At 38.0% G+C, this 14,245-nt stretch overlaps 1 protein-coding gene across 1 annotated transcript in view; it reads right to left on the reverse strand.

The window, feature by feature from the left end:
* Col5a2 (collagen type V alpha 2 chain) overlaps positions 1 to 14,245 on the reverse strand; it is a 124,852-nt gene that overhangs the window by 22,477 nt on the left and 88,130 nt on the right. Inside the window, exons 17-33 of the mRNA XM_051190117.1 lie at positions 12,912 to 12,956; positions 12,522 to 12,575; positions 9,202 to 9,300; positions 8,860 to 8,904; positions 8,658 to 8,756; positions 8,172 to 8,225; positions 7,863 to 7,970; positions 6,771 to 6,824; positions 6,156 to 6,254; positions 5,633 to 5,686; positions 4,875 to 4,973; positions 4,714 to 4,767; positions 4,566 to 4,619; positions 3,600 to 3,653; positions 2,757 to 2,810; positions 927 to 971; positions 530 to 628 (exon numbers count right to left, since the gene is read on the reverse strand). Coding sequence (XP_051046074.1) covers positions 530 to 628; positions 927 to 971; positions 2,757 to 2,810; positions 3,600 to 3,653; positions 4,566 to 4,619; positions 4,714 to 4,767; positions 4,875 to 4,973; positions 5,633 to 5,686; positions 6,156 to 6,254; positions 6,771 to 6,824; positions 7,863 to 7,970; positions 8,172 to 8,225; positions 8,658 to 8,756; positions 8,860 to 8,904; positions 9,202 to 9,300; positions 12,522 to 12,575; positions 12,912 to 12,956 — 1,170 coding nt within the window. The remainder of the gene's footprint in view (positions 1 to 529; positions 629 to 926; positions 972 to 2,756; positions 2,811 to 3,599; positions 3,654 to 4,565; positions 4,620 to 4,713; positions 4,768 to 4,874; positions 4,974 to 5,632; positions 5,687 to 6,155; positions 6,255 to 6,770; positions 6,825 to 7,862; positions 7,971 to 8,171; positions 8,226 to 8,657; positions 8,757 to 8,859; positions 8,905 to 9,201; positions 9,301 to 12,521; positions 12,576 to 12,911; positions 12,957 to 14,245) is intronic.

The raw sequence follows: 14,245 nt of genomic DNA on the forward strand, positions 1-14,245 counted from the left end.
TATGATGATATAAAATTCTACTTCAGTTCTACACATGAAAGTTGGTTACATTGTTGTCCACCAATCCTAAGACTGCACATGAAAGCAAACAGGCATATTCTCTATGTTGCACTATATTTAAAGCTAAATGTTTTAAACAGGAAGTAACTGTAATCCTGGAGCCCAGATGAAGAGCTCGGGCACATGGTTTGCTATGCCCACTAATAAACTGTTATGTCCCTCTCTTGTCTCTCTCATTCCTCAATATCACCAGCAAGTGATTTTCCATTTCCCATCCCTATCAATTCATAGGCATTATCAACAAAATGTACAAGCATGGGGTGCAGCACCCTACCTCTGGGCTTGTCATTTTTGCCATGGAATGCTTACTCTCTAGTTGCCAGAAAAAGCCCAAAATGCAACCATTAAAAATTTGATAAAAAGGAAATAATTTAATCAAGTTTTCCCAGAAAATCAAGAGAAACTGCCTTCTAGAGGTAGCTGATAAGTTCTCAAACATTCAAAAACCCAAGGTCAGTACAGCACTCACCTTTGGACCATCAGGGCCATGTCCTCCAGCCATGCCTTTCTCCCCAGGCAGCCCAGTTATTCCTGGCTCTCCTCTTTCTCCAGGATTCCCTCTTTCTCCCTAGTATGGCAGCAGGAAGTCAGATAACCTCAATATTAATCTAAATGAGTTAAAATGTTCCTACAAAATGTATTCAACTGGAGAAATTTTTATAATGAAGCTATTTAATGGCTAATTTAGTACCAAGAAATAAACTAGAACTAAAGATACTCTATGTCCACAGAACAGGTACCTTATGAATTTTCCAAATGTTAGAACAACTTAATACATAAAATAAAACACCCTTCAAGGTATAAGAGTTCATTTTATTCTGTAGCCAATGGGAAACAAAATTAATCCCAAAAGAGAAAGTACTTACCCGAGGTCCTAAAGGGCCAACTGCTCCAGGCTCTCCAGGAACACCCTAGACAGTTTGAAAAATGGAAGAAAAACATTGATCTAGCTCTTGTATTATTGGAAATATTTCCAGATCAAACATCACATTTTCTGCAGCATACCATTAAAATAAATATTAAAGAATTAAAATATGTTCACTTTTACAAATAAGGGAATATCATGTTTTTCTGCAAAGATTTGTTTTAGCCCAAACATTTGGTATTTTGGCAATAAGACAGCATATTATATTTTTCAGAGATAACAGAACATAGCTATAGTATCTTTTTAAAAACAGAGTATTAGAAAGTGTTTAAATAGTAGGAAAGTAACATACAAAACACATATAAGCCAGTCATTTTATTGAATCATATATATATATATATATACATATATATATATTTCCATATATACGATTCCATATATATATATATATATATATATATATATATATATATATATATATGGAATTGTGGGGGGACCCAGATAGCAGTAAAGCTATTTCAAAGCTTCTTCCTTTAATAAGCTCAGGGAAAGGAAGACTTGTAGGAGCCAGAGAGGTTGAGGACACACAGTCCACAGAGTCAGCTAAGCAGAGCTCATAGTGGCTCACAGAGACTGACATGGCAATCATGGAGCCCACATGAGTCTGACTAGGTCCCTGTGGCTGTTTACTTTGGGGATTTTGTGGGATTCCTAACAATGGGAGCAGGGGTGTCTCTGCTAGTAAGCTCTTTTCGTCCTACTGGTTGCTTTGTCCAAGATATGAGGGTTTGTGCCTAGTCTTATTGTATATTGTTATGCCTTGTTGGGTTGATATCCCTGAGAGACCTGTTCTTTTCTAAAGGGAAAGGGAGGGAGGAGTGGATGGGGAGAGGAGTGGGGTGGAGTGGGGAACTGGAACAAGTGAAAACTGTGGCCAACATGTATTATGTGAGAGAAGAAGTTTTGTTTTTTGTTTTTTTGTTTGTTTTTAAAGATGATGACTTTGTCAAGTTCACCTCCAGATTTCTCTTTGGAAGTGCATTGCTCTCACGATGACACCACACCATAGTCCTAAAACCCAAGTCTGACTGCATCACTTCCTACTTAAAAGCCTTTCGCCAGTTTCCCTCTACTCAATTCAGGACTCCCTTCCATCTTGTCCCTGGTTCCCACCTCCAGCCTCGTCTCAGCCACTTCATACTGTATTCCATACTTCTGATACTGCATTTTTACAGTGCTGTAAATTGCTCAGCAACCATTTACTTTTGCCATTCCCACTTCCTAAAGTATTTTCCAACTTGTATCCTTCAGATTTTATGTATATATTACTTTTGGAAAGTCTTCCTATACCATGAAGTCTACACATATAGTATCTACCCTCCTGTAGCACCTTCATCATGCTATTATTACTGTTTCCTATATTCTCTCTCTTATATTATTTGGAGATAGAGAGCTACACAGTCTCCAACCAATCGTCCAGCTGAGTAAGTCCAGTGTGCTTAATAAAGCCAAGCACATAGAATGTTCAGGAAATGTTAATTGCATGATAATAAACAAATTAATTCCTCAAAGATAAAAAAGCAAATCTATGTGCCATTAAAATGTTTATCCCAGACTATGAATCACCCAGTAATTTTGTATACAAAGGAAGCTTTTGAGTTGGGTTCAAGTCGAGGATTTGAGTGATTTTGGGGAAATCACACAACTGAGTTCCTTCATCTGTAAATGAACATTATCAAATCGACAAGAAAAAATCCTGGAGCTTCACCCATCAAAGAGGATATTATAACCTACCAATTTATACTTTTGATGCTATTACTTAAAAACTTACTTGATCACCTGACTTTCCACCTTCCCCGGGAGGACCTGGAGGCCCAGGAAGCCCCTGAAATAAGAGTGACAAATCAAACTAGTGACTCACTGAAAGTTTTATCAGCTACCAAAACCAAATAGTTTACATTTTATACTTCATTCAACCTCTATACAAAAGATGTTGTACGACGCAAAAGTTACTGAAAATCTGTCCACCTAGTAGAAGGAACAGGGGGTGGTCGACTTACAAGGCTGGCTTCTTATTTACCCATACCACTTAAAATTTAAGATAGGAATATAGTACAAGGCTCTCCAAGCTTGTTTTGTCTCTATCACTTTTTTACCAGCTAGAGCATTGTTGGAAGAAGAAGGTCTGAATGATGTTTTGTGCCCTGGAATAATATATGTTACATGGAAGCATTCTGTGACTGTATTAAAGTTTAATGTGCCCATTGAGATAGTGGGAACATTATATTATCATTGTCAATTTTCTTACCAATTCTGTGTTCAATCATTTTTTTTCAGAAGGTTACACATTTTTTTTCAGTTGGGTTACACACAACTATCCTAAAAGATGTCTGCTTTGAAAGTGGAAGACCTTCGCCTCATTCAAACATTCTGTCATGTGTATTTATATATGTATACATACATATTCATATATGTAGGGTCTCCCTCTAATTCTAGCCTGGTCTGGAACTTAATAAGTAATACAGGCTGGTCCTGTGTGCAAAGCCACCCCTCTAACTCAGTCTCCTAACTAATAGGAATGCAGGCGTGAGCATTCACAACTGGCTGCTTTCTGTAGTACTTTAAAAAATATTTTTAAAAACAACTCATAGAATAAAAGTAAAATAGTGCATACCTGAAAGCCAGTAGGGCCTGGAGGTCCCTGCTCGCCTCTTTCCCCAGCTAGGCCCTAAGCAAAAGAGAAAAAAACAGTATGAATCCCAACAGACATGTTTGTTTCTTGTTTACATGAACGACAGGTATTGATCTCTTTGTATTTCTTCCAACCACCTGCTCTACATATTAGCAAGATAACACCCTGGTAATAAGAATCACCAAATCCCATTACTTGTAGTCCTTAAAAGTGAGAAAATTTCATTTACAAAACCAGTAAAGAAATTACAGCATTGTTTTTTGTTTTGTTTTGTTTTTAATTCAAATATAAAAGGTTTAGAGCCAACCATGGATACATTATAAGAAACCCATTAGTTCCTACATGCAATTTAAAGGGTTATATTTCTATTGAAGTTTATTTTTATTCATTGTAATTTTAAATAGAATGATTAAAGAAAGCAATGTCAACATTTGAGGCTACTTAGATGGACCCCATGAAAACTAATGTCAAAACATCTTTGATAAGCCTTTTTTAAAGTCTCAAGACGAAAACATAGCATCAAAAGATGAACACCATTTCTTTTTACCTTTTCAAAAGCAGCCAACCTAAATACCTTTTATAAGTTACATTTTTAAAATATAATTATAATTCTACATGTATACATTTTAAATGAATACATTATAAATATTTTGGTGTTGAGCCTAGACCAACAGCTGAGCTATCCCTCCAGCCCCATTATTAATATTTTCAAACTCTATTTTTTTGTCTTCAGTTATGGTATACAAGGGGTGACCACCTTTGTCATTATTAGATACCACTTTACAATTTAAAAAGAGATCAGTCTTTTAACTGAATGGAATGAAAAGACAACTGAAATGAATCTACAGTTCCTTATTTCCTCCTTCCCTTCCCTGAAACTTATTCATGAATAATCTTGGAGAAACAGTGAGAAGTGCAACATATAGTGTCACCAAAAACGTCACATACCGGGGGCCCCACTGGGCCTGAAGGACCAACTTCTCCGTCTTTGCCAGGAGCCCCCTAGGATCACATAGACATCACATTTTAGGTGAGGCTATCAGAATTTCTGTCATTGTATATCTTTTTTATTCAATACCAAAAAATGGGTTCCTACCCTTTGTCCAGGAACGCCAGCATTCCCTGCTTCTCCTGGTTTTCCAAGGTCACCCTAAAGAATACAGAAACACTATTCTAAGTTCATTCAGTTCAAGAAATATACCTTGATCTCCAACTGCAGAATCCTATGAGCTGTTAAACGTTCTGCACTGTACTCACACTGCTACCTTTGGGGCCTGGAAGGCCCATGCTTCCAGGCTGCCCTCTGATGCCAACTGAGCCTGGAGGACCCGGACGGCCATCTTCCCCAGGAGCACCCTGCAGGGTTGACAGCAGGCAGGTTAGTTGAGTTCTAAGCACAGCTCTATCCACATTCTCAGCTGACTTAGCTAACCTTAAAAGTCATCTTAAGTAAATATTCATTTCCATATGTTTATCTTAATGAATGAGAAGAGCTGAATGGTTGTTTCCTTTTTTGTTTGTTTGGTTGGTTTGGTTTGGTAAGCCCTGAAACAATTGGAGCATTTGGAACAGAAATCCTAATTTTGTTTCCTATGCCTCCTTGTCACCCTCCCCTGGCCCCCTCATGGTAAGGGGTAGGCCTTCCTTTCTTTCAATTACTCTGTTTTGTGGTCTTGAATGTTTAAAATTCCCGTTTCACACTAAAGAAAAGACTCAAGATACGTAAGTTGACAACATATTTATTTCTAAAACATGTAAAAGTAGAATGCTCTCAGGGGATGAGAATAATGCTTGAAATTTTTAACAATATTATTTCAACGTTTTTACTGAATCAATTTCAAACATCTAATTAAGAAAATTTAACTTACATTTTGCTCAATTTGAAAATTGATAAATACTAAGAAGTTGTTAGAGGGCACTTAAAAATGTACTCATGATCGTTATTCACAGGATAAACATAACTTACACATCTACTAGAAAATCTTGAAAGTGATGGGATTGTTTAAATTACTTACCAAAGGCCCAAGTTTTCCTTCAGGACCCTGAACGCCAGGGTTTCCTGTTAGGCCCTGACAATGAAAATCAAGTGTTAATTTGTTGCTGACTAGCAGTTGGTATAAAGACTTTAAAAAGCAAAACAATACTTTATTGTAAATAACTTAATGGAAGGGCAATTTCGCATCTCAAATATTTTAAATGAAATTTTGTTAAATTGAAGCAATTTTCTTTATGAAATATCAAACGGGTCATTTTTAGAGTAAAAATTAGTTGTAAAAATTTACAAATAGACACTGTTCCCAGGACAAGCAGTGAAGCTATTTGTACATAATCCTTTAAAAAGATCTTTTAGAAATTACTGTACTTTATGTATAGGTCAAAAATTGCATGCCAGCATTTCTAAAACAATGCATACATTCAAAACTATTAAAAGAATAGTCTATGTTATAAAATAAGCTAAATATAAAAATGGGAAATGAGACTTTACCAATGAGGGCAGAAATATTGGCTGTTGACAGTGTATAACTACAGGTTTCTTACCCGAGCACCTGGCAGTCCAGGTTCACCTGGACGTCCTGGATCTCCCTGGCCTCCCTTAGGCCCTGATGACCCTACAGGACCTCGCTCTCCCTGTGCACCCTATTCAAAAAAAAAAATAAATAAATAAATAAAAAATAAAAAATAAAACCAGACATGGCAGACTTGAAACAAAGCAAGAAGACATTAAGTTCTTATTTTCCAAAACACACATTAACACGCAACCATTTTGTCAAAGATGTATTGAAAACAATGTCATTGAATGTTTTGTTCTACCTAGTATTCCCTGTTAAAATGGTCTTACCCACCATTAAATAAAGATGAAATCATGGCCTTGCTCCAACAAGGAATTTTAGAGTTTAAATTTCATTTAAAGGTTATATTATCCATACTAATGCTCTATAATCTTTAGTTTTCAGAAGTTCGGAAGCAAGGCCTCATATTATTCCAACACCCATCTATCTTCCAGGCCCTCCTAATGCTAAAAAGAAAAGAAAATAGACAGGACAGGTTTGAGGTTACCCCCAATACCTGCTTCTATGTTCCTTATGGGTATGGAGTCATGTGGGCCAGGGGCACAGCCCCATTCTGGAAATGTCAGCCTTGGTGTGATCTTACCTTTGGTCCAGGTAAACCATCAGACCCTGGAAAACCACGATTGCCAGGAGCACCCTACAATGAACCAAAATGCAGTTCTGAGATTATGTTGTCCCTTGTGTGATATAACTAGTGAATATGTTTTATTTTTGGTGTTATCAGGTTTTCAGAGCTCTGGTCAAGTTAATATAGCAAAAGATGAATATAAATAAAATAAAATCTCACTAGAAAAAAATTAATTGGAAATTTGATGAAGATGAATATTAAACCAAATATTCAAGAAGAGATTCTCCATCAATTGATTATAAAATAAACATAGAAAAAACCTAATATGTAGACCCAACAAGTGAAAATCTTTGTCTATAGCAATTAAAATGCCAACATTAGCATGTTTCCTATTATCTTATAGGAGAAAAAGACCTTGGATTTCACTAAAACTGCTCAAATCTGAGATTATACTCCCAACTTTTTCTACTATTAAAGATGCCAACTCCTTTCATGCCTTCAGCTGAGAATGGGAGAACTCTCTCTATCTCCCATGTTCCCTTGCAGGCTTCTCTTCTAGTCCCAGCCAAGCTGCTACCTTCTCAAACAAGCTTATCTCCGACCCCCTAACCTAGAGCCTACCACTGTTACATACCCTATCTCCTATCCACCTATCCTAGTGCCTATCACTCTTAGACACCTCTCCTACCCACCTATCCTAACACCTATCACTGTTAGATACCTGCCTCCACACACCTAACCTAGTGCCTATCACTGTTAGATACCCATGGTTATTCTCCACTGTCACCAGTTCTTTAATACTGGATGGGGCACTTATTCAAATGCGTTTTATTTGCCTGTTGACTTACTGTTTACCACCCAGTAAATAATCCTGTTCACTACAACCTACATGAGGATTAGGACCCCAGACTTCTTGTTCATTAATGCATCCTGAGCACTTAAAGCTCCAGCTGGCTTACACTATAAACAGTCAATGTTTGATGATAAACATAGTATACTATGCAAAGAACTGTCTCCTAATTTGTTTCCTTCCTATTTACTCATGCCACCTCACAAAATGCACACACAGGAAAGGATAGAAAAATGAATTTTATTATTCAAATGTACCCTTTCTCCCATTGGGCCTGGAGGACCAACTGTGCCTGGGTCACCTCGAGGACCTCTTTTGCCTTCTTCACCAGGTGGGCCTATAGGACCCTGGACTCCATGTGGCCCCTATTAAAACAGAAGCACAGGTTCCAGGAAGAGTCATTCATTAGGTTAAAGTTAGGAAACTCATCTAATGAAGTCAGGAAAAATTTAAAGTATATTAAATAACTATTTTATGCCACTTCTACTTTTCATACATGAAAATTTTAAGCAATACACATTTAGACAATATTTATACTTTTCATCACTAAAATAATGAAGGCTTACTGGTTCCCCCTTTGGGCCAGCTTCTCCTTTGAAACCTGGAACTCCTGGATCACCCTAAAATGAAATATCAGTAGTTGAAAAAGCTGGGGAAGTTAACCAACCCCCCTGCTCTAGTCAAGCACAGTGAATGGGCAGCCGAGTCTACCCTGAATTTGCACAAAATGAAGTGCAATAAATTTTGTGTATGTGTGCAGGTTCAAGTGGAGTAAGAGGACTTGCATGGGGTAAAGGGGGTAAATTGGCACCTTTGTGCCTGTCTCTATCCCCCCAAATGCTAGGATTACAAGCATAGTTCCCCATGCCCAGCATACACACACACACACACACACACACACACACACACACACACACACGTACATATAAACAATTAATGGAAAAAGAGGTCATGAATTTGAAAGAGAGCAAGGGGGTATATAAAGAGGATTTCAAGGGAAGAAAGGGGGAAATAATATGATTGCACTTAAAAAAAATAACTTGAGATATTACCGGTTGCCCTCGTATTCCCTGAGGTCCAGTGCTGCCCTGAGGGCCAGGAGATCCAGGAGGCCCAGACAAGCCAGGAGGACCAGAGGTTCCAGCAGAGCCCTGCAGGCAGCAAGAGTGACAAAATGAGAAGAGACCTGGTAGAAATCTAGAGCCAAGGATAGCATCCCTTTGAAAATCACTGGATATAAGTGCTGTTTCTTACCGTAGGGCCTTTGGCACCAGGTGTACCGTCAGTTCCCACTGCACCCTAAAAAGGACATGAAACATTTTTGGAAATAGTGTACTATATCTGACACATCTAGAATAGTATTCAGACCATCTAAAAAGAGATGTGAAAATTGCAAACAAAACAAATGCAAAATTATATCAAATCGGTGTTTTATGTACAACCTTTTCTATAAGATAGACAAAGCAGGATGTCCTGATAGGTACTCTTTTTCTGGGAGTTAGTTCAGAATTGATTATACTGAATAAGGTATATCTTCTGATAACATAATAAATAAGCATATTTCTGGGCTAGCTCTTAGATGTGTGAGACACTTACAGGAAGACCATGGGAGCCAGTGGGACCAGGGGGACCAGTTTCACCTCTCTGCCCTTGAGGCCCTTCAGGGCCTCGGGCTCCAGTGGGGCCTGCTTCTCCCTACAGGAATGAAAAAGAAAACATTGTCTTAAGTAAAATACTGGTATTGTGGTCTAAAGGTAATTGCACATTTGAAGTTTTTTTTTTTTTCACTTTAAATGTACATATCTAGAACTACCAAAGGTTTGTTCACTATAAACCTGGACATTTGGAGTCTAACCAGGAACCACACAATTGCAGCTTGATTGAAACACAGAAAGCCACAGAAAATTTCTGAATGTCCCCACCATCCAACTCTATTTTATAGCTAAACTTTTTTTTTTTTTTTTACAGAACTCAATAATAACCCTTTGAATGGATTAAACTCACTGTAAGAATATGTGTGAAATTTCACACTGTAATCTAGAGGCAAGAAATCATTTCCTCTCTGTAGAAGCAATATAGGAAATTATGTTTCAGAGTAAAGGGTATGTTTTGACTTACTAAACATTCACTTATTGACCTTCAAAAAAATATTTCGTCAATAAAATGGAAAACACCTGGTTCTGCAGTGGCTAATAAACTTGATGACTTCTAGCATATAAAAACAAAAGCCAATGCATTATTAAAATAAATAAAACTTTCTCTTCTAGAAACTAGAAGATATTAAAATAACAGCATTAGTAATGGAGCAAAGGGCCATAGTGACCTTTACTTAGTCAAAGATGATAGACAAGACAGCAGGTCCAAATCCAGCATATTAAGATAAGTTTTGGTTCATATAAAAAAATCAGTATGAGTTTCTTCTATGCAATTTTTCAGACACATTTTTACCACAAACATTTCCCATGTTTCTCTGAAATTCATGCTTGGTCCAGTATTTTATCCTGCATATTCCTTAGAGGATCTAAGAAAACTAAAATTGTAAGCTTTAGGAGGCTAATCTGTAATAACAAAACATATTAAATTCCTTCCAGCCTTCACTGAAATGCGAATGACTGGATGTGAAAGTTAAAACATATACAGCCAGAAACTATGGTGCAGTCTTAGAGAAATAGTTAAAACCAAGGAACCAGAGATTTTATGATGAGGAAGTGAGGAGGCAGAGACAGTGAAATAAATTCTGAGCTATACACGACTTACTACATGTTTAAGTTGTATTAAGGAGAATTTGATAGCCAAAAGTGAGGTCTAATGATACGTAAGGGTTCACGGCAGTACCCCAAATAACCAGCTGTGCAATTCACTAGACACGTTGAACTAATGACCAGCTGCAGGTGGACTGGGAAGACACTCTTTTCTGCTAGCTCACAGACCAGGGCTTAGTGAGTAGTAGTCTTCCCTTATTTCCCCAGCCAGCACTCGGTTTAAGGGTAGGGAGTATCCATGGAAGTGTGAAAGAATTTTATGTTTTAATAAGATCATGAAGGGATATTGGGTCCAGTTAGTAGTATTAAAATTTGGATTTCGTGGGGGGTGGGGTGTAACACAGTGGTAGAAACCTGCTTAAATATCAAAATAGGAAAGGAAGGAGAGAAGAAGGAGGAAGGAGGAAAGGGAGATGAATGGCCAGTACTATATAGGAGAAACAGGAAGAGGAAAGGAAGACAAGGAGACAGAGGAGGGGAAGGAAGAGGAGGGGAAGGAATGCTGGCTTCTGAGAGATCAGAGTCCTAAAGGAACACATTCTTAATGACAACCGAGACCAGTTAAATGACTTAAGACTTCCACTTAAAGCTCTCAGCCTGGAGAGTAATTTGAATAAATGATTTCAAAGACCACTTAAAATGGCAGCTTCTTTCCATTCTAAATTCACATTCTGTCTGAGGATAGCGACTAAAAAAGAAGCATGAACCTGCACTATACTGTCTGGACCAGCCCCCATGTTAGAGATTTACACAAGTCATCACACTTAATCCTGGACAGAATTCTACCAGAAAATGAGGCACAGAGAAACTCCTGGTGGGCAGTGGCTGCAGTCATGTTTGCAAGCTGAATGTTGTATGGAAATCTCTTCCAGACCAAGGGAAGTTCCTGCTCCTGGGGCATAGGGAAATCAAACCCTGTGGCTCACAGCTTAGAACCAGTGTTCTGACTTATATGTGATTTAGCACACATAATCTTATTGTCCTCCTACTCTAAACTTTGATTCTCTCCCAAAGAACTGAGAAAGAACAAACTGTGCCACAACACAATCCCCACAGAATGCTTTAATCCATCCCCACGTGGAAAGCCAAGTTTCCTCCCTACTCACTTCTTTAGGGTCTTGGGTGGGGAGGAACTGAGTGACAGCCAGCATGTCCTGACAGAAAACAGCTTTTTTTTTTCTTTTGCAACATCTAATTTATTTTAACTTATTGTTTAAACAGTCTGCTATTGATTATTTTCTAACTTTACCCAAGAACAGAGTGTCCACTAGGTCAAAGATGTTCTTTCTTACCTTACAGCCATTTCAAAATCTGTCTTATAGAGTCTAATTATATGGCTTTAAGTGACTCTCTGCTAATGGAACATCATATAACAGGGTTCACTTTCCATTTTCTTTTTACTCTCTTTGTATAAGGATCCTGAACATATTACTCAGGACTGACAAAAAAAAGTAATAATAATAGTCAATAAATGATTCCTCTTGTTATTCTGGTACACTCATAAATTGTTGCCTAGCCCAATTGCTATCAGAGAGGCTTCACTCAGCAACAGTGAAAACAAATACAGAGACCCACAGTCAAACCTTAAGTGGACCTCAGGGAATACTGTGGAAGAGGAGTAGGAAGAATTTTGGGAGTCAGAGGATCCAAGGACACCACAAGAAAATCCACAGAATAAACTAACCTGTGCCCATAGGGCTCACAAAGCCTGAGCCACCAACCAAAGAGCTTGCTTGGGACTGATCTAGGCCCTTGACATATCTGTTACTGTTGTGTAGCTTGGTCTTCTTGTGTGACTCCTAACAATAGTAGCAAGAGCTATCACTGACTCTGTTACTTTCTTTTGGGACCCTTTTCTCCTACTTGGTTGCCTCATCCAGACTCAAGAAGAGAGGAGGGTCCTAGTCTCACGGCAACTTGATACAGTATGGCTGGCTGATATACATGGGAAGCCTGCCCTTTTCTGAAGAGAAAGGAGGAGGAGTAGATTTAAGGTGGGTGGGGAAGGGAGTAGAGGAGAAGGGAGGGAGGAGGGAGAGAGGGAGGGAGGGAGAAGAAGGGAGGGTGGGGAAAGTGTAATTGGGCTGGGAAAAATACCCAATTAATTAAAAAAAGAATAATCCACACACTTCAATCACTGAAATGCCCTTTTACCTTCATTCCAGGATTCCCTGGAAAACCAGAAGAGCCAGGTATCCCAAGAGGACCCTATGGAAAGAAATCATATATTTTTAATTAGTATGCAATGATGTCAGCTTTCTACTCTTGATGGGGGTATCTGTATTTTTAACTGATAGAAAAAAAATCTGTACATCAAACAAAACAATGTAATTATTTCCACACCTATGTTAATTAATATATTCTGTTTTCAAAAATAAGACCTGTGCTTGCCATGATTTTATTCCAAGTGTCTAGAACACAGTGAGTATTCTGTACATGTATACACAGAAACAAAATAATGGATGAATAAATAATCAAATGTAAAATTTACAAATTAATAATGGATTAACTGATTAGTTGATATGAAAAAAAAACACAACTCACCATTGGTCCAGGCTTTCCAGGCATACCATGGGCACCTCGTTGTCCCTAATTTAAAAAAGAGAGAGAGAAAGAGAATTAAAAAAGGGAAATGCATCTTCCATGGTGTTTCCTCCTAATTAATTTTCTTCCTAAACAATTTCCCCTAAAAAATTGAAAAGAAAATATTAAGGCTGACTAACAATATGGGCCACTAAGTTAATGGTAATAAAAGCATTAGTCTATACAAAACATATTGTGTGTGTGTGTGTGTGTGTGTGTGTATTAGCAATAAACATATTTATCCTGTATCAGTAAAAAACAAGCAAACAAAAAAAACTAAAAGTCAAGATTAAGGAAAGGAAATGGATCCAAATGTTCACTTTACTCAACGGCATCACCCTGTGTCATGTAAACTCAGATCCAATAATAGTTTGAGCATCTTGACTACTTTCTTACTGACACAGATTAATTCTCAGGACAAGTGTATTTGCAAAATAAACAAAATAACTAATAACACAGGAGGCACAAACAAAAATTAAATTCAAATTAATTATTTTGGGTTTAACCAGCTCCAAGTCTAGATAGAATACTGTGGAAGGGTCTACTGAGTCAGCTGGAATAACATCTACTGAGGGCTGCAGTCTGACTGTCCCTGGAGACTGCATCAGCTCTTCCCACTGCTCCTCTTTCTTTTGTCATGACTACACAGGCTGATAATTCCCCAAGTATTTACTGTGGTCTTTTTTGTCATTGTAACACTCTCCAGCTTCTTCTCTCAAGTCTGCTTCCATATTCATATTTCATGGGCATGTTTTCTGATGCATCCCCTCAATGAATTCTCATACACAAGTCACAGCTTTCAAGCTGTTGTCTAGGAAAACTGATCCAAGACCCAAAGTCCACTACTGGTGTCCAATGTGCCACTGAGGGCCAACACAGAAGCTGTCATTGTACGTTGGACTCCTCACTGGTAGCATTAGACAGAGGAGGAATCATCCCCAGCTTTCTGTACAGAGGGTAAGTGTTGTCTCCAACAGTGAACTGAGACAGCACACAGAGGAAAGGAATGATCTGAGCATACAACAGCTATCTCAGGCATTTAGAAAGGCTTAGTGAAGAATAGACCAAAAGGATGATGGTGACTGATCCTGTGGGAGGTGTGTTCTATGAATTCTCTCCTCAGCTTTCAGACGTTAGGCCTCACTGTCTAGTATTTCAAATTTGAAGCTTGCTTCAAAATAAAAATAACCCAACAATAAAGTTATATGCCCCAATAATACTATCATTTAAAAAGTATACTTGCTAAAACATAACTGAAAAAAAAGTTGAACATGGTTCTCAGGAAACACATGGTC

This window comes from Phodopus roborovskii, unplaced genomic scaffold (assembly GCF_943737965.1).
Source record: "Phodopus roborovskii unplaced genomic scaffold, PHOROB, whole genome shotgun sequence".
Classification (NCBI taxonomy): Eukaryota; Metazoa; Chordata; class Mammalia; order Rodentia; family Cricetidae; genus Phodopus; species Phodopus roborovskii.